We start from the raw sequence: 26,580 nt of genomic DNA, 5'->3' as shown, positions 1-26,580 counted from the left end.
GGAAAGTTTCTGTGACTAACATTTAGGTAATTACAGCCAGAAGTAGGAAGTGGGAACAGCTGGTGTGAGGTTGCCAAGTCAGATGGACTCAGGGTGGAAGAAACAGAGTTAGCAACCAGGATCTGTTTCCTGAAAGAAAAGAAAGGAGCGGGCTGGGAGTTCTTGGCCAGGAAAAAAGACCATGGCTCCCTGCTGGTGACCTTCTAGGTCTTCTCTTCTGATATATCCTTCTGTCCCAGTGGAATGTGGCAAGTTTTCTACTAAAGTTAGGAAAAAAGGAATCTTTTTTGTACTCCTCACCTCCATCCTCTTACCTGATTTCAATGCTTCAAAGCTAAACAAAGAAATATCAGCTGGGCTGCTGTGAACACCACGGGCCTCACTGAGAAGGTGGGACTCATCTTTACCCTTCCACACACTGAGCGGGCTTAGGAAAAACACTCCAACCCAGGTGTCACAGAACTGGCCCATCTTTAAAGTTAGGGAACTAAGTAGACTTGTGCTTACATGTTACGCTTGCATAAAAGCTCGAGTTAAAAAAAAAATAAATCTAACAACAACCTGAAAAATCATATTTTTAACGGACATATGAAATCTGTGGACAGACTTAGAGGGAAATGTACCTGATGGCAAGTCCAAGAATATGGGGCTTGTCCTGCTCTGACACTTACTAACTGTGTGTGCCTCTACGTCATTGCATCTCTGTGGATTTAGTTCTCATCTGTAAAGAAAGCAGCTTCTATCTGTTCAATCTGCACAGTAACTTGTCTATCTCACTGGGTCATTTTGAAAGACCAAATGAAATAAGTTTATGAGAGACCTTTAAGTGTTTTAAAGCCATATGCAGTATGAGGTATGAATACTATCAAAGCAGACAACCCCAACTCAATTCCCACCGTTATCAGATACAGAGGCATCTTGTACCTGTGTTGTTCATGATCATGGGGAAGAACACATCATGATCACGGGTAAGACATATGAGCAACTGTCAATAAAAATAACCTGTACCAAAAATCAGGTTAAATTATACCCAGGCTGGAAAGTAATCCTAAAAGAAATTCTAGACTTTCTTCTCCTCCTCTATTACTTTTGTTTCATGTTAAAAAAAAATTTATCTTGGTGGGAGAACTCTACTATAAGTAGATATATATCTTTAAACGGCTGAGATGCTGAAGAGTGACATTTTATACGTACAGCATTTGAAAGAGCTTCTTAACACAAACTTCTTATCATGTGTTATTATTATTATCAACTTCCTCTTTTTTGTCATCAGCTGTTTCTTTCAGCAATGCCTAATTGAACCATATTATTCAAGTACAAGTATTTCTCAAAAAACAAACTGTATTGTTGCAAAGTTACAATATAATGAATTTCGGCACAGGAAATTACATTTTACACATAGATTTCAGTAAGAATTTCAAGGATGCATTCTAAAAGGACTCAAATAGGATGATGGGTTGCAGTGCCAAAAAGATCAACTTCCACAGGAAGAATCAATTATTTATAACGAACAAAAGGGAACAGGGCTTCCCTGGTGGCGCAGTAGTTCAGAGTCCGCCTGCCGATGCAGTGGACGCGGGTTCGTGCCCCGGTCCGGGAAGATCCCACATGCCGCGGAGCAGCTGGGCCTGTGAGCCATGGCCGCTGAGCCTGCGCTTCCGGAGCCTGTGCTCCGCAACGGGAGAGGCCACAGTGGTGAGAGGCCCGCTTACCGCAAAAAAAAAAAAAAAAAAAAAAAAGGGAACAGAATACAGCAAGCCTTGCCCCATTTGGGTGGGAGTTAGGAGGCTTTCAGACTCACACCTTCTGTGCGCAGAGGTATTCCTTCTTGCTTTTTAAGGTATTCGAACTCATGGGCCTGTGATGAAAGTCTCTACAAATGAAGAGAATACCTGGTGCCAACCCAGAGATATGACGTCATCTTCCATTCACTACGTAGCATAGATTCCCTTCTCCCTTTGACAAAAGGGAAATAAGATGCTAGAAACAATGGGATGGGGGAGGGTAAAGGAGGAATTAGGAAGGAAAGCAGGGGAATACTTTATCCAGTATACAGATAATTCCTTTGAAGATGTAATATTGCTAATTGACATCAAAGAAAACTGGATTTTCCAGTCTCAAGCCCTTTCCCCAACCTCAGGGATTCAACAACTGGAAATCAACTCCTGCTAAAGAAATCATTCATCGAGTCTGTCAATTCAAGATCTTGAGAGAAAATCTTGATACAGCAATGCTCACAGGTATTTCTTAGCTGTTCCTCCCCAAAATTGTCTCTTTTTCTTCCCCCAATTTGACATGGAATTATTATAGCTCAGGTGAAAGTTAGATCATTTCTGGAATAAGTAAAATAAAAGAACAAGACTTTTTTTTCTCTCAAAAGAAAAAAAAAATCTTTCCATGAAATATTAAAAAGTGTATGTGATGGCTAAGTTGAACAGGGGAGATACAGAATGCCATGGTTTACAAATCAACGGTTAGTTATCAAGTAAGCGAGACACTTGTGAAAATGTCCAGGAGCAGCACTGTTATATGGGGCAGGGCCCCCAACGTTCACAAATCGTTAGACTACTTTATAGGATCATATTCTCAAATGACTTTTTTCCCTAATACTTAACTGTGTACTTTGTACCACTGACTAAGTTAAGTGCTATTTTAGAGTGCTGAAAAGAATGCAGTAAAAATTCATTATTAAACTAAAGAATCATAAACCTTTGGGAAAAAAACAAATTTTAATTTCATACGCAATTCAGTCTAAAACTAAACTCATCTTAGTTATTTATCTTGGTAAGGGAGATGAAACTTTAAGAAAAGGAAGCAGTGGTGTAAGACGAAAAAAAAGTTTTATGGGTTTAAGAACACTCTAGAATCTGAGCAAATTTGCCAAATACATATAAAAATTTAACTTAAATTCAAGGTATTTATAACAAAAATTACCTTGATATCCTCACCAATTTACTAGAAACTGGTATAATCATCAAAATTTACAACATGGGCATCACTGGCTGCTCTTTGCAAAACTAACCATTTGCTTCAGGTGGAAATGAATGATTACCAGAAAAACAGACAATGTCCAATTTCTCATATATAAGCACTAAAGGAGATTGGGTCTCTCTGTATCTACAGATATACAACATGGGTTTAGGTACCATGGAACTGTTTGAATGAGCAACTGTGGTAGTTCTCAAGGTTCATCCATGTTGTAGCATGTGTCAGAATTTCCTTCCTTTTTAAGGCTGAATAATGTTCCACTGTATGTGTATACCACATTTTGTTTTATCCATTCATCCACTGATGGACATTTATGTTGCTTCCATCTTTTGGCTATTGTAAGTAATGCTGTTGTGAACATGGGTGTACAAATATCTCATGTAGGTATTAGATTCAGTGAGATTGTGAAGGATTAAGCATGTAGATAGACTGCTGTAGAGAACAGTTTATGAAAGCAAATCCCATCTGGAAAGTGACTTTTCAAGCAATGGTTACAGGGACTTCCCTGGTGGCACAGTGGATAAGAATCTGCCTGCCAATGCAGGGGACACGGGCTCGATCCCTGGTACGGGAAGATCCCACATGCCGCAGAGCAGCTAAGCCCGTGAGCCACAACTACTGAAGCCCGCACGCCTAGAGCCCATGCTCTTCAATAAGAGAAGACACCACAATAAGAAGCCCGTGCACTGCAACAAAGAGTAGCCCCTGCTCCCTGCTGCAACTAGAGAAAGCCCACGTGCAGCAACAAAGACCCAACGCAGCCAAAATAAATAAAGGATCCCTGGACCAATTAAAAAAAAAAAAAAGCAATGGTTACAGAGAAAACTACAACTAAATTTCTTGAGTAAGGAATAATCTCACATAATCATTAAACTTCAACACAAGCTGTGTCACCACTAACTGATATGTATATCAATCTCTAGACAAAGATTTATTCTGCAATGGATAAAATGGGAATAAAGCCTATCCTAGTGCAGAAAGAAAGATCCAAATGCATGTGAGGCTTTCTAACCACAGCTAGAACATTAGAAAAAAGAAACTAGAAAAATATTTTGAGATTCAAATGCCCCAATATATGTAAATTATCCTGATGACTACAGGAAATAACAGAGTATAACAACTTTTTCATTAAAAAAGGTTAATTATGAAATATTTCAAGTATATAAAAATATAAAACTTAATCATACACTCCTTTAGCACAGTAAAGAAAACCACCAACAAAACAAAAAGGCAACCTACTAAATGGGAGAAGATAATTGCAAATGATATATCTAATAAGGGATTAATATCCAAAATACATAAAGAACTCATACAACTCAATAGTAAAAAACCTGATTAAAAAATGGGCAGAATATCTGAATAGACATTTTTGAAAAGAAGACATACAGATGGTCAACAAGCACATGAAAAGATGCTCAACATCACTAATCATCAGGTAAATGCAAATCAAAACTACAATGAGATATCACCTCAGACCTGTCAGAATGGCTATCATCAAAAGACAACAAAGTGTTGGCAAGGATGTGGAGAAAAAGGAACCCTCATTCACCGTTGGCAGGAATGTAAATTGGTGTAGCCTCTGTGGAAACAGTATAGAGGTTCCTCAAAAGAACTACCATATGATCCAGCAATTCCACTTCTAGGTGTTTATCTGAAGAAAATGAAAACTAATTTGAAGAGATATATGCACCCCCATGTTCACTGCAGCATTATTTCCAATAGCCAAGATATAGAAACAAGATACAGAATCTAAATGTCTATCAATAGATGAACAGATAAAGAAGATGTGGTACGTATATATGTTTATATATGTACAATGGAATACTACTCAGCCATAAAAAGAATGAAATCGTGCCATTTGCAACAACATGGATGGAGCTAGAATATTTATGCTGAGTGCAATAAGTCATACAGAGAAAGACAAGCACCATATGACTTCATTTATATGCAGGATTAAAAAACAAAACAGGCAAACAAACAAGACAAAACAGAAACAGACTGATAGATACAGACAACAAACTGATGGTTGCCAGAGGGGAGGGGCGTGTGAAGATGGGGAAAACAGGTAAAGGGGATTAAGCGGTACAAACTTCCAGTTATACAATAAATAAGTCATGGGGATGTAGTACACAGCATAGGGAATACAGTCAATAACACTGTAATGTACTTTGTATAGTGACAGATGGTAGCTAGACTTATGGTGATCATTACTATGTTGTACACCTGAAATTAATACAATATTGTAAGTTAATTATACTTCAATTTTTAAAATTTAAAATAAACAAAACTTTTTCACACACCCATGCATATACCACCTAGTCTTAGAAATATAATATTACATAAATAGTTGAAGACTCCTGTCATCCCCTCTCAATTCTATTCCACTCCTATCCTTCAAAGAGGTAACTATTCTTAATTTATTTATAATTCCCATACATACTTCTATCCTTTTATAATATAAATGTATAAAAAAATTGTCTTGTATGTCATTACATTTTGTATAGGTGGCACCATACTGTACACAAGCTTCTATAATTTTTTTTCCCACAACACTGTTTATGAGATATATTGATAGTGGTACAGAAAGCTCTAGTTAATTCATTTTAAGTGCTCTATAAGATTCCATTAAATGACTATACCAGAAAGTACTTATTCATTCTTCTGTTGATAGATATTTACCAATTCCTCTGGGGGAGAGGTTATTACAATGTTAACATAAACATTATTGATTATATCTCCTTACGCATGCCAAAGATTTTTTTTTTACAGTATACATCTAGAGACAGAACTGCTGACTCTTGGTGATACGCTCATTTGATATTATAAGCTATTGCCAAATTGATCTTCAAAAGGTAGTGCCAACATACTCTCCCACCAGCAATGCATACGTTTCCCACTCTCCACAGCCTTGCCATTGGTATAATAAGGGCTTTTAATTGTTGGCTTTTAAGTGGTATTTCCTTGTTTTATTTTGCTTTGTTTTTATATGAAACATTATTTAATGTGAGTGGGGAGTAGCCTAGAAAAAAGAGAGGGAGCTAAACAAGGGAAAAGGGGGAAGAATCACAAGAATTAGAGCTGAGAGCTGTTGTTGTAAAGGAATTTCTGATGATAGAAGAGATGGTTCATTAAAACAACTTCCTCACTGTACACAACAGCCATTCATTTCTCCCAAGCCCCTTCTGATGACAGACGCATTCTGTGAATCAGCCCAACAACTTACTGGCCAATGGTGTCCAAACCTACTGTCCCGTTTACTGAGAGACCCCAAGGGAAGATCTGATAATTTCTCTGATGCACGAAATAAATCAGAAAACAATTGTTCCCAGCAATTTCTTATTTTCAAGCAAATGTAAATCTCAGCATTAAGAGTCTCATTAATAGGCACATAAGAAGTTTTCATGATACTTATCTAGAGAAAATTGTTATTACAATGCTAAGAAAAAAAAAGAATATCTATCAACTTCCCTTTCTCAAAGTGCAACAATGATCTTTTTTTTTGAAGAAAATTAATTTCTTGCTACAATAAGAGAGTACTTGTAATTTAAAATGACTACGAATCCTATTGCAAGTACATGATTTGATTAGATTCTAAATATGCTTTCATATGAAAACTCAGACATAGATTTTAAGTACTTATATGGTTCCTAACAATTATTCTTCAGAAGCTTAAACTTAAAAAAAATTTTTCCTATGATTTCTTCCTAAGAATTTACTGCCAAAAAGAAACTGTTCTCTTCAACAAAGAGCAGTAGATGAAAATAAAACTGGTGCAGCTGTACTTTCTAGATGCCCAAAGAATCAACCTAAGTGAAGCTAGATATGTGATAATAACATTCTCATTCTGTCTTTGCCCTGTGAAAATAGGGAGATGCTTCGTTTTTATTTGGTTAATCCATACATAATATATTATTTATAAATATCTCTTGTTCTGCCTTATTTCACAGCAGTTTTCCTTTCTGTTGGTAGATGGCAGAGATAACAGTTACATCTATAAGTACCTGCAACAGAAATAAATTTTAAAAATTAAAAATACACAGACACACACACACACACACACACACACACACACAGACTTTCCTCAGTAGCAGAACCCAAGGAACTTCCATTGCTCAGAGACTGAAAAAAAAAACACTTTTTACCCCAGAACTTTGTCCTCTGCAACCAGAGGACAAACCAAATACCAAATAGGTATTTGGGCCAGGAACAAACTAAATAAGAAAATGGCAAAAGCTTAGGGAATACAGTCAATAACATACAGTCAAGGGAAGGAGGAAGACAAAAGAAGGGATGGATGTTGCATGGAACAACTCAGGACGTATGCTTGATGGGTTTTTCTAAATGAATACACTTAGCAGGAATGTCTGATATCCTTCTAACTAAAAGTAACTGCAACTAAGTTTAGTGGTTAAGGGGAACAGGCCTTGGAGTCAGGCAGACCTGGTCCCAAATTTTCCATATCACCTTGGGCAAATGATTGAATTTGTTAGAGTCTCAGTTTGCAATCTTATAATTTGGTGATAGAATATATACCCCAGGGACTTCCCTGGTGGCGCAATGGTTAAGAATCCGCCTGCCAATGCAGGGGACACAGGTTTGATCCCTGGTCCAGGAAGATCCCACATGCTGCAGAGCAACTAAGCCCGTGTGCCACAACTACTGAGCCGTGCTCTAGAGCCCACGAGCCACAATTACTGAAGCCTGTGCGCCCAGAGCCCATGCTCTGCAACAAGAGAAGCCACCACAGTGAGAAGCCCGCGTACCGCAACAAAGAGTAGCCCCTGCTCACCACAACTAGAGAAAGCCTGCATGCAGCAACGAGGACCCAACGCAGCCATAAATAAATAAATAAATAAATTTATTTTTTTTTTAAAAAAGAATATATACCCCACAGGGATGTTTTAAGAATTAAATGTGAATATGTATGTGGGTAAAGCACTTAGTACCTAGCACATAGTAAGTGCTCAATAACAAGCAGCGATTATGTACAAGATAAATGAGTATATTTCAGATAGACAAGCCTCTTTAAAGAACTGTTTTATTCAAATACCAATAACACTTCTATACAAAGGCTGGCTGAAAGCAATTAAATAAATCAGTTTATTTGTCCCACACAAATTTCTGATAAGATTAGCTTTATCTCTTTCTCTCAAATGTAATTAAAAAAAATTTCCTTAGGAAAGGATGGCCATAAAATTAAATCACCAGATACCAGTAGGACAAGAATAAAAATAGTGTAGTGTGAAAAATGTCCAACACAACACTGCCTGCTGAAAATAAACTTAATGCAAAGAAAATAAAATAGCAGAATACAAAGAGTAAATAAAATAATCTCTTCATCAACTGCTAATATATGTTGTAAATAGCACCAAATCAAAATGTTTAATTAAAAATACACCATCATGAAATGTATGATACATTAATTAAAGGGGTACATCTGGGGAAAAATTAAGTAGGGGTTGCTTAAAGAATTGTTCCAGGTGAAAAATAGATTTAGACGGAGTTGGGGAAAATCTCTTAATACTATTTCAGAGTATTCTGGAAAGGGATAGCCTATCAATCCCCAGCACAATGCCTGGCATGCAGTAAAGGTATTTGCTAAATGACACTCTGCAGATTTTTTAGAGAAAGTCATATAAGCTTCAGATATTCAGATAAAAGCAAAATATTACTAAATTTTTTTTGGCTTGGATTTGGGGTTAGAGATCTTCATATTACCAATTCCTAAGCTATTAGAAGTATGGCTCTGGGTTTTAGGATTCCACGTTCCAAGGCTGGCTTTGATTTGGGAACTTGAAAGTATAGATGAGAAAAAGCCACAAAGAGGTAGATGGAAGTTTCACAAAGGAAATGAATGATACCAGGTTCAGCATGAGTTATGTGCTGAACTGTTAGATGCTTTTCAAAGAATCACACGGTGTAAAATCACTTGGCCTTGCAAAAGCATTTTAGGCAATCTTTTTGGATGGAGGAAATACCCTCCTATCATTAAGTTCCTATAATGGAGAGAATGCCATGAGACATGCTGAATTTTGCAGACAAATACAGTAAGTTTTCCTTCCCCTTTTCCCACTTTAATTGAAATCATATCCCAGCGAAAGAAGATGGCAATTTTTGGTGACAGAGAATTTCTACTCAGAGTACTTTCAGTAGGCAGCGTACTTCTAGTTGGAGACAGGTGTGCCCAATGAAACCCCCAATCGTGACACAGCACGAGGGCTGTCCATACCTTATGCAATCTCCTCTTCTTTCTCCAGTGTGTATACTGACAACTTCCTATCAACAACAGTCTCCTCAACTGCAACTCCGATCAGAGCTCAGAAATCAACACTAAGTTTTTCCCCTATCTGTGTATCATCAAATTTCCACATTGAATTCCAGATAAACCTCACAATGTAATTCGTCAGTGTTACATAATTATTGGACTAACAAAAACATCCTTTCATAAACATATACTACTTGAATTTTTTTTTGGATGACGGAGAGTTATCCCTAAACCTCTGGTGCCTAGAGTAAATATTTAGTAAACAAGTGAGGTACCTTCAGTGACTGCAGAGAGTCTGAATTAGTATCACAGTAGAGGATGATGTTGTTGGCCATGCTGAAACTTTCTCTCACTCCAAGGTGGTAAAATAAAGACGGCTGCCGGAAGGCATCACTCATCTCCACCACGGCAATATCTGCAAACAGAAAACAAAGTCCCCCAAAAGATGACACCTAAATAATGCCCAGTAAGCACTTTTCGGTTTCAGTTACTTAGTATTCAAAGAGGAAATGAGGAAACGATAGGGACTTTCCCTCTTCATTTACCACTGACTTTTTAATTAGCAGTTCTATCAGAAGTGGTTTTACAAACTGCAGCAAAACTGAACTTTTAAAACAAGAAGGGGGTCATATAATTACTGGAAACTAAGGAGAGTCTGCAATGGTGGGAAGCAGGACTTACTCTCTCTGGTAAATTTCAACACTGAAAACAAGTTAACAAAGGTTCCAGAAGCAGAGCCATGGGAAACAGAAGCAAGTAATAAAATGAGATTTATAAAAGCAAATAGGTAAGATGATGACTCAATTCAGAGCTGTATTTTATAATAATTAATATCTAGCAAGTTCTTAGCAAGTATAATCAAGAAAAAGAGAAATCAAAGGCATAGAAATTATGACTAAGAAGGAGAATATAACCACAGATACAAGTTCTTCCAAAGCTCATAGATGACTAACACCAGGGTGGCATAAACTTGATACCAAAATTTGACAATGTCCCAAAAATAAAATTCAGATTAGTCTCAAATTCATTTATGTATACAGACAAAAACATGAAAGAAAACTGAGCAAAATGCACCAAGCATTACACATTAAGACCACTAGATCATGGGTTTAAAATTTATTTGGGGAATGCAAGGATGGCTCAATGGAAAAAAAATCATCAGCATTCCCAAAGATGCCCCAAGTATTGATACTTTAACTAAAATTCAAAATCCACTTCCATTTCTCATTAAAAATAACGGCAAACTGAAAATATAAGGGCACTTCTTTAAAGTGAAGAATAATATATATTTCATAACAACTGCCAACTTTGTGCTTACAGGTATTCCCATGAAAATCAGGAAAAAGACAAGGCTGTCAACTATTCTCACTACTAGTACACTTTCTGAAAATCCTAACTAATGCAATAAGATTTCACAAAGTATGGAAACATAATTCTATAAAATAAAATACATAATTATCATTACTTGCAGATGTTACAATTACCAACCAAAAAAACCCAGTAGAATCAATTAAACTACCACTATGAGTAATAATACAATTTAGTAAGGTGTCAAGATGCAAAATTATGAAAACCAAGAGCTTCCTTTATAATCATAATAAGCTTCTGGAAAATGTAATAGTTAAACAGATCCTACTCATAATTAAAATGAAAATGTTTACAGCAAATTTAACAGATGATGCTAATTTGTTTAAAATATGTGCAATACGTGACATATGAAAGGTTAATATCTTTATAAATTATCTCGATTGGTCAATTTAAAACAAATAAGAGCATTACAATAGAAAATTGGGCTATGGACATAGGCAGGTAAAATCACAAAAGTATAACTAAAATGGTAAATAAACATATAAAAATATTCTACATCTCACTACTAATACATGCACATTAAACGAATAATAAAGTGTCAAAAGTTTTTTCCCTAACAAGTGGCCTAAGATATTTCAAAATACCCAATGGAGATGCAAAGAAATGATACTCTTACATGCTGTGGGGAAGTGTAAACATTTTAGGAGACTTGAGTCCTTAAAATTATGCACACTCTTTGACTCAATGATTCCATTCCTAAGAATTTATCCTCTGAAAATTCCTATACATGTGGCAGATTTACTTGTAAGTATATCCACTGAAATATTATTTTTGCAGTAACAATGGAAAATGCCTAAATATCCATCAGTAGAAAAATGGCGAAACACATACACACGCACACGTGCGCGCGCACACACACACACACACACACACACACTGATAAATTCAATTAATGGCAAATTATATAACCATTGAAAACTATATTATAGAAGAACATTTAATATTGGGGTAAATTCAAGCTATATTAAGGAAAAATATTAAAATATATACATTATAATGTATAGCATACACATTAAAATATAATGTATACATTATAATGAATAGATTATTATATATTCTGTGTGTATATATGCACATGAATAAAAACGTTTTGGAAAGTTGTATGCCAAAATGTAAACTGTGATAATAGTTGTGTGATGGAATTATGAATTACCTTTCCCTCTTTATACTTTCTATGTCTTTCACAATTTCTATTATGAACATTGATTACTTTTGTAATTTAGGAACCCACCAAAATACACAAAGAACATTGAAGCCCCGTGTGACTGAATGTAAAACCAAAGTGCAGCCCTTTTATAAAAGGGTCACAGACCCTCGAGAGGCTGTTTGAGACAGTCGGCCTTATCTAATGAATGTGAAATTAGAGTCTGCATTCTGTGAAGGAGAAATAAATCAGATCAAATGGAGGCTGAAGACACAGAAGATTAAGTGAGGTTATAAAAGGGGAGGACAGGTCACAGGAGCTTCAAAAGATGTTTTCATGGCTAACCATGACTTCAGGGCTCTTTAATACAAATGGAGAGCTTTCTTTTGGGGTCCTTACCATTTACACATCAAAAATCAACACCCGAACAAACTGAGTCACTGCATCTCACCCACACGCCCCATCTGCCTCCTTGCGCCCACACGGCTTGCTCCTCCCACAGACGCCAGCCACTCACAGTCGGCGACGCCGCTTTAAAATCAAGAGAAAGCATACAGTGCGGCTGAGAGAAACCAAATAAAACAGCTGCTGATGAAAAATAAATGAGAGATATACAAAGAAATATGCTAAGTTAAATTAGTGACAAGAGGGGGGAAATGGGTTCTTTCCAGAGAACCGACTCGTGGAATTTGTTGCTAAAACAAAATGCAAACGCTGCAGAAGGCTTTCAGATTAAGAGATAAACGAGACATTTAAAATAAATGGTAAAAGCAAACTAAGGTATATTCACTAGATCTAAACATCTAAACAGGAACAGACCCATTTGGGGATGCAGTATAGAACATTAAAACTGCTTAATTGTATAGTAATTTTAAAATACCATAATACCATATGATAACTCAGAAGAAGACAGGCATTTTTCCTACCTCAAATTCAGATAAGTGATTTGTTCTAATATATTTGTATTTTTTCTTAATATATATCTTAATTTCCATAGAGGAAAATTTACTCTTTCATCTGCTTTGTAAAGTGTTCAAAGCATGTGACCATTTTTTTATTGTTGAGTTTGTTTTCTTACTGTGAGTTTTGTCTGTTTTTATATTATCTGGATATGTTTCCTTTGTCAGATATGTGATTTACAAATACTTTCTCCCAGTTTGTGACTTACCTCTTCATTCTGTTAAGTGCCTTTAGGAGAGCAGAAGTTTTTAACTTTAAGCCCAATTTATCAAATTTTTCTTCTATTGCGGATTGTGCTTTAGGTGTGGTATCTCAAAAAAATCTTTGCCTAACCCAAGTCACAAAAGTTTTCTCCTTTGTTTTCTCCTGAAAGTTTTATAGCTTTTACATTTTACATTTAAGTTTATGATCCATTTTGATTTTCTCTTCCAAAAAGTATTGGATTTTCTATTCCATTCCATTGATCTATGTGTCTACCTTTTGCCAATACAGATGTTCCTCGACTTACAATGGGGTTATGTCCAGATAAGCCCACAGTAAGTTGAAAGTACTGTAAATTGAAATACATTTAATACACTTAAACTACCGAACATGATAGCTTAGCCTAGCCTAGCACACCTTCAATGTGCTCAGAACACTTACATTAGCCTATAGTTGGGCAAAATCATCTAACACAAAGCCTATTTTATAATAAAGTGCTGAATATCTCATATAATTTATTGAATAGTGTACTGAAAGTGAAAACAGAATGGTTGTAAGCGTATCGGTTGTTTCACCTCCTGATTGCCTGCCTGACTGGGAGCTTCAGCTCGCTGCCACTTCCCAGCATCACAACAGAGGACCGTACCACTAGCCCGGGAAAAGATCAAACTTCAAAATTTTGAATTATGGTTTCTACTGAATGGGTATCATTTTTGTAGCATCATAAAGTCCCAAAATCATAAATTGAACTATTGTAAGTTGGGGACCGTCTGTGCTATGTACACTGTTTTGTCTACTGTAGCTTTACGGTAGGTACTGGAATCAGGCAGCGTGAATCCTCCAACTCTTGTGTTTTCAAAACTGTTGTAGCTACTTTAGTTCTTCAATTTGCTTTCCTGTATAAATTTTAGAATCAATTGGTAGCTGAGAGCTATCCGTTGATAGCTGCAAAAAATTCTCCCAGAATTTTGACTAGGATTATGATGACTATAGATCATTTCGGGGAGAACTGACATCTTAACAATATTGAGTCTTTCAGTGCATGAATATGGCATATCTCTCCACTTATTTAGGTCTTCTTTGATTACTTTGTCCATCAGTATTTTGTAATTTTCAACATATAGTTCCTACACATATTTTGTTAAATTTATACCTGTTTCATTTTGGGGGTGCTATTATAGATGGTACTCTTTTAAAAATTGCAAATCCCAATTGTTCATTGTTAGTACATAAAAATGGTTGATTTTTTGTATACTGACCTTGTATCCTGAAGCTTTACTAAACTCACTTATTAGTTCAAGGAGCTTTTTTTTTTTTTTCGGTACATGCTTTGGGATTTTCTACATGGACAATCATATCATCTGTAACTAGAAATGGTTTTCTTTCTTCCTTTCCAATCTGTATGTCTTTATGGTTTTTGTTTTCTGGTTGGTTGTTTTGTTTTGCCTTGTTATACTGGCTAGGACTTCTAGTTACACAGCATTTTTTTACACAATAATATTTCATTATCTAACTAAAGAAAATATTATCTTATTATGGCTACCTTCTGACTCTGATGCATAACTTCTCAAAAGTAATAAAATAAACAGGTGAAAATTTTTTTCCTTGTGAAATCATCCTAAGACATGCTAAAATGCATAAGATGATGTAATTAAAACAAACTAAATAAATGCCTGATGCTCCACCATTTTTGAAACCCACTTATATGGGGTACAGTTTACCCACTTTATTTTATAAACATGTATTTAGTAATTACACATGTCAGACATTCTGTGCTTTTCAAATATTAAATCACTTAATCTTCATAATACCCCTTTTGTGGTAGGTAATGTTATTATCTCAGGACATTGAGGTAGAGAAGGTATAAGTAATCAGCCCAAAATCCTTCTGAAAGTGGTAGCACCAGAATTCAAACCCAGGCAATCTGGCTGGAGAATCCATGCCCTTAATTCTTAAATGAGCCACATACTACACTTATAGGATATGGAGGTTCCAAAGATCAGAACAAAAATGAAATGCAAAAATAGATTTGGGGACTGATGTATATACTCCTGTAATGTATTTCATGAGTAAATGCAATTAATAATCGTCTAATTGAGTTTCTGCGGTAATATTGTGCGTAAAATTGCCACATTTCAAAATTTAAGGCTAAGTCAGTCATTTAAAAATATAGGCAAAGACATTAAAATCTCTCACAGTTGTATATAAGGTGTAGTTTCTTTCCTTGTTCCAATTCAATTAACGCTAAATGGAGCATCAAATTAGGTTTGCCAGGAGTTTATTAAAGCATAATAAATTTCTAGGACAATCACATAAGACTGTTGTGCGTAATTGCATTTCGGTCAGCAAATGGCAGTGGTTCATGGTCTGCGTTACTTTCTATTTAATTTTTCCTTGGTAAACCATATCTGTTAGTTAAATATTCCACAAGAGCTGCCGCTGCTGCTTGTAAAAAGCAGCATTGAAGGAAGACATGAATGTTTATTTCTATCTATTCAGTTTTTTTCCTTAAGTATCAGGATCGCTGATGACAAAGCAAGAGCCCAGTAGTGATTCAGCTTGTTCTGTAGTCTTGTTCCGCGCTCTAACGTTTCATAATCACTGGAAACTTCCCAAGTTATCACACAGAACTACGCATCCAGTCACGATGGATTAATCCCCACAATGACCCATTAGTTCCAGTTTAATTCAGCAAACATCCTGAGCCAGTCTCTGGTAGGATGGATGACAGAAACCTATGTGGGTGAGGCATCAGCTGGCAATGAAGTCAGAAAGTGGAGCACCTCAAACAGCACCCCTGGCACATCAAAGACATTATGGAAGAAGCCAAGGAAAGGAAGGGTACCTGGGACTTGGTTGAGAAATACAGAAAACCACAATAGAAAATTATGTCAATTCCCAATGGGATCCTTAATGGGTGAACCAAGAGAGATTCTCTAAAGAGCAGACACTAACCTCCAAATGATCATCCCTTCCTAATTCTTAAGGGAAGCATAACCTGCATTCCATTGATTTTTCTTTTATGAATGAATAAGGGCTGTTTGCAACTAATCTACAATGTGAAAATTACTAAAATGTTACTCATAGCCTAAAAGTAGTGCCCCAGGAGAGTATCCTGAAGATTCTAAGTCAGTTTTCTAAAGTCTGGCAGGGATACAATGTTGAGAAATTGCAAAACTCCTATTGTACAGCTAGAATTGCTGAGATTTTCAGGAAGGATAGAAGAATAATCCATCATCATTGTTGTTTTGAATTGGTCATGGTTTGGCAATTCCTGCTTTAAATTACGACTCATTTAGTTTCATCAGCACCCTTTTATTTTCTTGTATGTTATTTAGTTAACCCTACTGTGTATAATGATACATATTTGTATCAACAATAGATTTTGGCCCCCAATTTCCTCGTCCCTAAACTCCAATAAATGTATGCATAGTGATTCAAGCATGAATCATTCATATATTGCTCAAGCAAATATATATATAATCTCCCCACCCCAGCCCTAATTTGCTTGTTTGATGTTTATTATACTGAGGTATTGGGGGGTTTTTTAACCTGAAAAGAAGCCTGGGAGGTAAGTGATCAGAGGGACGGTTTGCACTTCCAGAGGTTGGTCTTGTAAAAATGTTGAGAGCTATTGCACCTACCAAAGGGGGGCGGGGGTGTGGGGAGAGAAAAGGGGAGAAGCCTAGAGAGGAAAAAGAAACAAAAGAGAAAGAAAGAGCGGGAAAAGGGGAAGGAGAGAAACATGGAAAGAAGGAAGGAGGGAGCAGAACCAAATAAGATTGGTGGTGTAAGAACTAAAGTCCCCTTGCTTGGGCAATAGCTGCAAAAGTTCAGTTCACGATGCACCAGCTTGAGAGAATGCAAGGGGGAAAGAGCACACATCTGTAGGAGGTGCCCAGCCCAGAGTGGCAGGACCACACGAGAACCACAGCTCTCGGCCAGGAGGAGGTACAGCCTCAGAAAAGCACACTACAGAGCTGAAAAGCTGGAAAGGAAACCTCCCCATCTCCAGTGGACTTGAGAGGAGTCACGAATATGCAAAAGGCAGGCAAGCTGTTTCATGACTTCCAGTGTCTGAATCCTAATTAGGTTTCTGGCTGGGTGACATGAGACACCTTCAATTCTCTGAGTTTCGGTTTCCTCAACTGTAAATTGAGGATAGTAACACAGGTATTTACTACATAAAACTGTTGTAAGGGTTACATGTGCACTAGGCACAGGAAACTCTCAATATATGGTCATTATATGGAGCCAGTACAAAAAATGTTCACAGGAAGCCCTTTGAGCCATTTATCATGTTATTGAAGACAATGCGAATATATAACTCAATACCACCTGATGAAGCCTCAGATGAATAATTACTCATTGAAATGATGTTGAAATCAAATTATGAAGGCATAGCAAGCCAACATAAAGAATTCTGACTTGACTTTACAATCAGTGGTGATCCATCCATGTCCATGAGTTTTGAGAAGGGGTGCAGCAGGATCAAATTTTTCATATTTTTTTTTTTTTTTTTTTTTGTACGCGGGCCTCTCACTGTTGTGGCCTCTCCCGTTGCGGAGCACAGGCTCCGGGCGCGCCAGACCGGGGCGCGAACCCGGTTCCCCTGTATCGGCAGGCGGACGCGCAACCACTGCGCCACCAGGAAAGCCCCTGGATCAAATTTTTGTGAAGAAAAACCTAGAATTTGTGGATGGATGAGTATCAAAACAGACTGGAAGGTGGGAAACCAATTAAGTTGTCATTCAAGGGACATATGCCCCTAAACTAATATAGAGATAACATGGTGGGGAAATCAAGGTGGGGAAGCTTTAGAAATTTGGTGGATGCAGGATAATCAAAAAAAGAATTAAAAATGATTCTGTTTTGAACTTGAATGTTTAAGACTGATGACCTGTCATTAACATAATAAATGACAAGAGGAAGAACCATTTTTGGGGTAGTAACTTGACTTTGGATTGGGACACACTAAACATTGTGTGTGTGTGTGTGTGTGTGTATCTGACAGCTGTCACTTTGTATCTAAGCAGAAAGATGAGAATCAGACTGAGCGATTTAAGAGTCAGAATGATGGGTGATAGTTGAAGTAGAATTGTAGATGAGATTATCAACTTAGTATAGAAAGAAGTGAGAAGGCATCTTTGACTTGGGACATCCTTTCTTCATTATATATCCAATAGAAACACAAATAGATGTTCACCAAGACATGTAATGAATGTTCATAACAGCAGTATTTATAAACCATCAACAGTAGAAGAAATACCATGTGCTATATGCAGACAATGGATACTATACAGCAATGAGAATTTTAAAATCTATAACCCTATGTGACAACATGGATGAATCTCACAAACAGATTGCTAAAAGAAAGAATCCAGATACAAAAAAGTAGGTACTTTATGATCCTGTTCATATTAGGTTCATAAATGTGATATTCAAAATCAAAATAGAGGGGCTTCCCTGGTGGCGCAGTGGTTGAGAATCCGCCTGCCGATGCAGGGGACACGGGTTCGTGCCCTGGTCTGGGAAGATCCCACATGCCGCGGAGCGACTGGGCCCGTGAGCCATGGCCGCTGAGCCTGTGCGTCCAGAGCCTGTTCTCTGCAACGGGTGAGGCCACAACAGTGAAAGGCCCGCGTACCACAAAAAAAAAAAAAAAAAAAAAAAAAAATCAAAATAGAGGATTCTTTGGTGGGGGGCAATGGCTGAGAGGGGCTCCAGGGGTCTTCTGGAGAGCTAGTAAGGGTCTGCTTCCTGACCTAGGTACTGGTTACTCAGGCATGTTCATTTTGGTCAATAATTTTGTCCAGAATATCAAAAGAGGGCTGTATTTAGTTTCCTGTGGCCATTTTAACAAATGACCACACACTTCATCCCTTAAAACAACAGAAATTTATTCTTTCACAGTTCTGGAGGCTGGAAGTTCAAAATCAAGGTGTCAGCAGGGCCAGGATCAGGCTTTCTCAGAGGCTCTAGGGCACAATGTATTCCTTGCCTCTTCCAGAACCTAGAAGTTTTAAGCATTCCTCGGCTTGTAGTATGTGTGACTGTGGTGTCAAAGTGTCCTCTGCCTCTCTCCTATAAGGACCCTTGTGATGGCATTTATGGCCCATCCAGGATCATCTCATCTCAAAACCCTTAATTTAATCACATATGCAATCAAAATTTCCAAATAAAGTAGCATTCACTGGTTCCTGTGTTTTGACATAGATGCTGAAGCCTAGGGGTGAGGGTCATTTTTCAGCCCACCGCAAGGATTATAAAGAAGCCACATGATGAGGAAGGTGAACTCAGCAGAACTAAAGGTGTTGAGTAAGAGCTAAGGAAATGGAGGTAACAAGCACAGACATTCTCCAGCAAGGAAGAGGACTAACACCCACTAAGGTCCAGAGGAGGGATTTTCACATTCAATAAGGAAACTGAGAGATCAAACAATTGAAGGGGATTTGAAAGGGCTAAAGGTGTTTAGTTTTAGGATGGTGTGCTCGAACGTTAGTAGAAAGATTAAAATTTTAAAGAGGGGGGAGTAATTAGTGGAGACTGTCTCTATATTTTTGGATAAGACAGATGGGATGGGATCAAAGGTGAGGGGGAAAAGTCAACTTGGAAAAAAGGAGGGATATTTTTAAGAAAAAGGGAAGTAATACAAAACAAAGACTGAGAAATAATAAAGTGGCAGGGAGAATGCTGAGATCCTTCAATTTAGGTGAGGACTTTTTTTAGGACAGAGCTCGGGTGCTGGTGGCCAACAGAGAGGAAAGCCCAGCCCAGGGATGGCAAGAACAAGCCTACATCCTGTGGACATCCCTGGAAACATGCCAGAAGGCAGCACTACCTCTGCTCTCAGAAGTCATGACCCCGGTACATTTCTTTTTTAGGAGAACTTTATGTCATTTGTGATAGTAAGAATGCTAACTATTGCAGCTACAGAAGCAAGATGTGAACCCAAGCCTTATAAGAACCAAAAACTCTATTTTTTTCCTTACTTCTACTGCCTAAGATGTAGTAAAGGAGTATTTGACGAAAAGAGGGACGCCAAAGAATAGAGTTCAATTTTATTCTGCTTACTGGCTACAGATAAAAACCTTAACCAGACATGAAAATCTCAATCTTACAAATGAGTATTCTTGGTCACAAGGAAGACTGGGCTAATAAAGAACCCTTCCTTCTTATCAGAGAGGAATTTCAAGCACACAATATTTTGATGGTGGTTTAGTAAGTGTCATTAAGGGAGCCCTGTAAATACTCTAACCAGATTCAATCTTCAAGTGAATCCTTCATTATCAGTGCACAAGTAGATAAATCACAATTTTTATCTTAGTGAATAGCAAGTCCTTTATAAAGTGATATTTCCTGGTCACGGGTATAGCAGTCCCCTACAATTTTGCTTATTAAAGAAATACAAATAGGTCCTACATCAAAAAGTATTAACTCTCTTTCCAAATTAAAAAAGGGTCTAGGCCCCGCAATCCCACTACTGGGCATATACCCTGAGAAAACCATAATTCAAAAAGAGTCATGTACCAAAATGTTCATTGCAGCTCTATTTACGATAGCCAGGGCATGGAAGCAACCTAAGTGTCCATCAACAGATGAATGGAGAAAGAAGATGTGGCACATATATACAATGGAATATTACTCAGCCATAAAAAGAAATGAAACTGAGTTATTTGCAGTGAGGTGGATGGACCTGGAGTCTGTCATACAGAGTGAAGTAAGTCAGAAGGAGAAAAACAAATACCGTATGCTAACACATATATATGGAATCTAAGAAAAAAAAATGTCATGAAGAGATTAGTGGTAGGACAGGAATAAAACACAGACCTACTAGAGCATGGACTTGAGGACATGGGGAGGGGGAAGGGTAAGCTGTGACGAAGTGAGAGAGTGGCAGGGACATATATGCACTACCAAATGTAAATTAGATAGCTAGTGGGAAGCTGCCGCATAGCACAGGGAGATCACCTCTGTGCTTTGTGACCACGAGAGGGTGTAAAGGAGAAACTAACACACTATTGTAAAACAGTTATACTCCAATAAAGATGTTCAAAAAAAAAAAAAAAAGGGTCTAGGGACTTCCCTGGCAGTCCAATGGTTCAGAATCCCCACTTCCACTGCAGGGAGCACGGGTTCAATCCCTGGCTGGGGAACTAAGATTCCTCATGCTGCGGGGAATGGAAAAAAAAAAAAAAAAGTTGTGCAGCATGTACAAAAACGGGTCTAGTTTATAATCTAAGAATTTATTTTTTAATGTTACGGCAATTACAATAGACTTGGACAATGATCTATAAAGAGTATGCTATATAAGAAAAGTATAAGTCAGAATTAAATCTAAAGTTATTTATGTGACAGGGCCATGGTGCACCTTATATGCAGAAATGGAATACAAGGCTGCTGTTTTTTTTGTTTGTTTTTTTTTTTGTGGTACGCGGGCCTCTCACTGTTGTGGCCTCTCCCGTTGCGGAGCACAGGCTCCGGACGCGCAGGCTCAGCGGCCATGGCTCACGGGCCCAGCCGCTCCGCGGCATGTGGGATCTTCCCGGACCGGGGCACGAACCCATGTCCCCCTGCATCGGCAGGCGGACTCCCAACCACTGCGCCACCAGGGAAGCCCTACGAGGCTGTTGTGACGGCAAAAATGTCTATGTCACCGTTGAAAACTATTTTTCTCCTTGAAATTATTCTATTTCCTGAAGGTATACTGGGTTTAAGGGTCTATAATCACAACTTTAGATCTCTATAAACTCATTTTATGTACTAAATTTCAGTCCTTAAGTAACCAATCTATTTTCATTAGATACTGAAAGAGCTATTCAGAAAAATTTGAACAGGCTTTTTTAGAGTTTACTCTAGTTTTTATGGTGGTTATGGTGCATGGCATTTTTTTTTTTTTTTAGGTCTCTCATATTTAATTTTAATTAACTCTTCATAGCTGTCTGCATTTATGCTTCAGTGAATTTCCCAAGCACACAGAGTAGCCCTCTGTCACTGTAAGACTCTTACACAAGCATCATCCGTACCAACCGGATTAACTGGCACTGGCGTTAAGTTGTGTAAGGTTACAAGAGTCCATTTGTGATCATTTCTGTAAAAAGAATCTAATTGTTCCTTATAGATGTGCATCCTGAGTGACATACTCTTCCCTAATTGCTTTACACCTTTTCAACTTATTCACACAGAGACAACAGACAGTGGCCAGAGAGCACCTGAACATTATCTCACGTAGTTCTAAAGCAAAAATGGCTGTGGCAATGTCATTCCCATTTAAGGTTGTTCTAATTAAGGGGAGATTTTTCTCACTCTGTCTAGGGAAGTAGCTGTAGTAAATGTTTGCTATATCTACAGAAACAACAATAGTGATTACAGGAGTGTAACACAGGGATACAATCAAGAAAATTCAGACTATGGAAAATTCTACAGGAAAAATGACCTGGTTTCCTCAACAAAAACATTACAGGAGGTGAGGGAGAGCGATGGAAGGAAAAATTAGATATTAAAAGAGACTTAAGGGACACTGTCAATTGCAAAGTAGGGACCTTATTTGGATTCTAACTAAAATAAATGTTAAAAAATCATGACGGGGCTTCCCTGGTGGCGCAGTGGTTGCGCGTCTGCCTGCCGATGCAGGGGAACCGGGTTTGCGCCCCGGTCTGGGAGGATCCCACATGCCGCGGAGCGGCTGGGCCCGTGAGCCATGGCCGCTGGGCCTGCGCATCCGGAGCCTGTGCTCCGCAACGGGAGAGGCCACAACAGAGGGAGGCCCGCATACCACAAAAAAAAAAAAAAATCATGACACATAGAAAATTTGACAACTGGCAGGATGATTGATGATATTAAGAAATTATTTTAAGTGTAATAAGAGCCTGTGGTAGAAGCATGGTAATTTAATCCTATATTACAAAAAGGAAAAAAAAAGCTAACTGCTGGAGTATGGGACCACACAACATATGTATTCTTTTCCTTTTATTTTTTTTTAACACATATGTATTCTTTATCAAAGAGTGTTATTCCTCACACAATATGAAATTCAATTACAAGCAATAAACACTGTACTGTTCCTGCTGTAGAAAGAACACAGGTAGTAAAATGAAAGAAGCCCAGCTTGTACAGTACTTGTCTGGCAGAAATAGTGACTCACCATGGTAAGCATGTCAGTTTGAAAGGGTTTTTACTTCTTGCATATATGACTGTCGTCTGCTGTACTCATAAACCCAACTGTATCTAAGAGTGTGGGTGAGTGCCAGGGAGCTCCACGGTGCTCCAGATTCTTAAAGTGCAGACAGGCGGAAACCCCCCTAAAGCAGGATTCATCTAGCATGTCTCTAAAAGACGCCACGCTTTTGCTTTCTTTGTACGCTGTCAAAGTCACTCCCAACACCTAATAAGTAATCGGCATCTAGTCAAAATGTGCGCTATTTTTATTCCAATTTACTTTGTTCTTCTTTTAAGAGTATCTGTAATTCTGTTCGCACAACAGATGTGTAAATATGGTTCTGCCAGCAATGATTTCACTCCACAGCTTACATGTTGATATTTCAGTAGAGTACAACAATTCATTTTGGGGTTTTTTTAAACACTTCTTTCTGGAAGATGATCTATTAGAAAGAATGAGTAGAACTGAAACTATTCATTGTTAAATAATCCTTCTATTGCTGTCAGACTTAGGTTGCTGACCTTAACTGACTGTAACGAAATAGTCTGGGTCCTTTTTTTTTGCCTTCTCACTAAAGTTAAATCTGTCACTCTTCAGGAGTTCACTTATTCTCTAGGAGAGTTACAGCCTGTTTGTTTAATGCAACACATTCATGGGATGATAAAAATGTCACTGAGAAAAGGAGCTGTCAGCCCATCTCAAAGGCCAGCCACACTAGGATGAAGACAGGGAAGGAAAGACCGCGTTAGCAGCTCTGCAATGGGGAAAATGGGAGACACCTGTTCCATAGACACAGCAACAGGCCGGGCAGGAGGTGACATACAACGCCCTTCCGTGCGTAACCCATTAGGTTATGCCCTCCTCAGAGCCTTCCAAGAGCTTCTTATCACACTGCATGGGAGGATCAGGTTTCTTAACCTTGCTTCAATCTCAGTCATCACAGCACCCTGGAACTGCTCCCTTTCCTCTGCTCCCACACTTGTCTATTTTGACAAGCATTTATTATCTGTTCTGTGCAAGGGACTGTGAAGAGGTCAAAGAAATCAGCACCAGCCCTTCAAGTGCATGTGAGCTACAGAAGTCCAGGGTCAAATGAAACAGATGTAAATATTCCACGGGAGCACTGAATGAGAAGCGATTGATTCTGACGGGGGTCTCAGGGAAGGCACTGTAGGGGCAACAGCGTTGAGGTAAGCCTTGAGAAATGGTAATATTTCAGTACACAGAGGCTGGGAAGGAAGGCCATTTCTGGTTACTCTGTGACCGCATCATTTAGGAGTTTCTCTCTGCCAGAAGAATTGCCCCACCACCTAAGAATGGACGTGGGCACAACCTCCCACTGACCAAGGAAAGGCTTATTGCTCCATCTACCTGGTCTTCCTGCAGAAAGTTTACAGACAGTAAAATAAGCTGCACAAATGTTGTGGGTTTTGTGTTTTTCTTCTGGAATTCTTTTCAATACAAACTTTTTTCTTACTAGGAAGAGAGAGATTTCATTTTGCTTGTGCCTTTACACACCCTAAGTCGCATTACTAAGTACATCCCCTTCCCTTATGTGTCACTGGGATGCCCATGTTATCCCTCTCCCCTACTCCTTGGTCCAAGGTGAGTTTCACTCCCTTCCCTTCTCAGAGCTCTCTCCGCTCACAATCCAGGGATCTGCTGTCTGTGCGCTGGAAGGTAGGTGATGCCTAGGAGCTGAACAGAAAACGCTGGTAAGGAGACAACTTTTAATTCACGCTGCTGACGCAGGAGAGACAAACAGAAACCAACCAACAGGAAAGGCTTCTGAATAAGAGAAAAAAGTCTTCCGGGTACTGCTCTGGCCGAAAGATATGTTTACCAAACATCACCACAGCCATGGAGAGTATTCTGAGGCAGTGGGGAGCACAAAATGTGTATTTGCTAAAGGCATTAACACAGTTAATTTGCTTCAAGGAGAGCTATATATCTCCCGAATTCTCAGCATTTGTTTCTATGTGTATATTAACAACCAGAAACAGAAAGAGCTAAAGAACTGAAATTACAGTGAGTAGAGTTCAGGCAGCACATGCATTTCTTCTTGGAGCAGCTGCTATTGGACTCAGAGTAACCTGTGGCCACGTCAGCTCCGACACACCGGGTACCAGTTCAGCCATCAGTTCAACCCATCCCTGCTACGTGCCAGGCCCAAGGATACAAAAGTCAGACACACACACACACACACACACACACACACACAGAGTTCCTGTCTTCAGAAAGCTTACGTTCTAGTGGGGGGACAGAAAATCAAATAATCATACAAAAACAAATGCAACTGATAAAATAGAGGGCGTTTGGAAAGGTACAACAGAGAGAGCTAGTTAGTTGATGGAGCTCCCCTGACCAAGTGATGGGATCTGAAGGAGATGTGGAAATAAAGGGAGATCAAAATAAATGTGGCCTATCAGTAGTCAGTACTGACCAGGTATTACAAACAGCCAGGTGTCCCTCCTGCCAGGTGGGGGTGGGCGGTAGCTGGCTGGGGTCAGGCTGCCTGAGTCTGCGCTTCATCTGTGTAGCCCTACGCTGGAAACCCACCTTCCCGCAGTGGTGTCCTCATCTGTCAAATAAGAACAACAGTCCCTGTCATAGAAAGGGCTGAACAACAGTGAGCCCTCAATGCCTATTAGCCACTATTAGAGAGCGGGCCATGGACTGGGAGGTACCTTCACACCTTATTTCCACCACAGAGAACTGTCCACAATTTATAAATAGGTTCCTGTACTTTTCCTGTTTGATAATCAGGGCATATAAAATCCATAAAATGACTTTCATTCCCCTCAACAGACTCTTGCTGCCTTGACAAAGTCTCTAGTTAAAGAACATCTTCAAGAGAGGCCCTAGACCATATGGAAACAACCAACATTTGTGGTTAGTATTTTGGGGTTTGAAGGAGGCAGACGAGGGCAAATAATTGCAAGGCCCCCAGAAGGTGCTGGAATGGCCAGCCGAACACATATCCTGTTTTGCTTCAAACAAACCCAGATGATGCCTTCTGTCCCACTGTAATTTCTAGTACAGCACCCTTTACTCTGTCACCCTGAACAATGGGACAATTCCTGTTCCACTGTGTTGTCACCTTCCATAGGCCATGGCAGCAGGGGGCCTGCAACTGTCAAAAATCTCAGTAAGAACTGCCCCCCCTCACCCCATTAAGCTTGGTCCTGGGCCTTCCACTAGACGAAGACCTCAGCCCTGGATGTTCTTCAAATTACTTTTGGACATAAGCTGCTTATCCAAATCTCCCAGAACAAGGTAATAGGGGAAACTGTGTAAATGGCACGGAGTAGAATCAGACAGCTTTTAAATTCAGCCTCTTGCTACTCCCAATGAAATGCATTTCATTTTGCTGGGATTTTTCACCTTTTCTTTGGTCATTGTCTGCACTCATGCATGTGTGTGTGTGGTGTGGTGTGTGGTGTGTGTGTGTGTGTGTGTGTGTGTGTGTGTGTGTGTGTGTGTGTGTGTGTGTGT

The 26,580-nt window shown here is 38.7% G+C and overlaps 1 protein-coding gene across 4 annotated transcripts in view; it reads right to left on the bottom strand.

The window, feature by feature from the left end:
- Positions 1–26,580, bottom strand: part of MAP3K5 (mitogen-activated protein kinase kinase kinase 5) — a 232,293-nt gene that overhangs the window by 145,770 nt on the left and 59,943 nt on the right. For all 4 annotated transcript variants that reach the window (XM_028494405.2, XM_024122625.3, XM_028494403.2 and 1 more), the window contains exon 2: positions 9,529–9,668. In XM_028494405.2, the coding sequence (XP_028350206.1) occupies positions 9,529–9,668 (140 nt within the window). The remainder of the gene's footprint in view (positions 1–9,528; positions 9,669–26,580) is intronic.

This window comes from Physeter macrocephalus, chromosome 10 (genome assembly GCF_002837175.3).
Source record: "Physeter macrocephalus isolate SW-GA chromosome 10, ASM283717v5, whole genome shotgun sequence".
Classification (NCBI taxonomy): domain Eukaryota; kingdom Metazoa; phylum Chordata; class Mammalia; order Artiodactyla; family Physeteridae; genus Physeter; species Physeter macrocephalus.
This window is presented reverse-complemented; position numbering and strand designations above follow the sequence as displayed.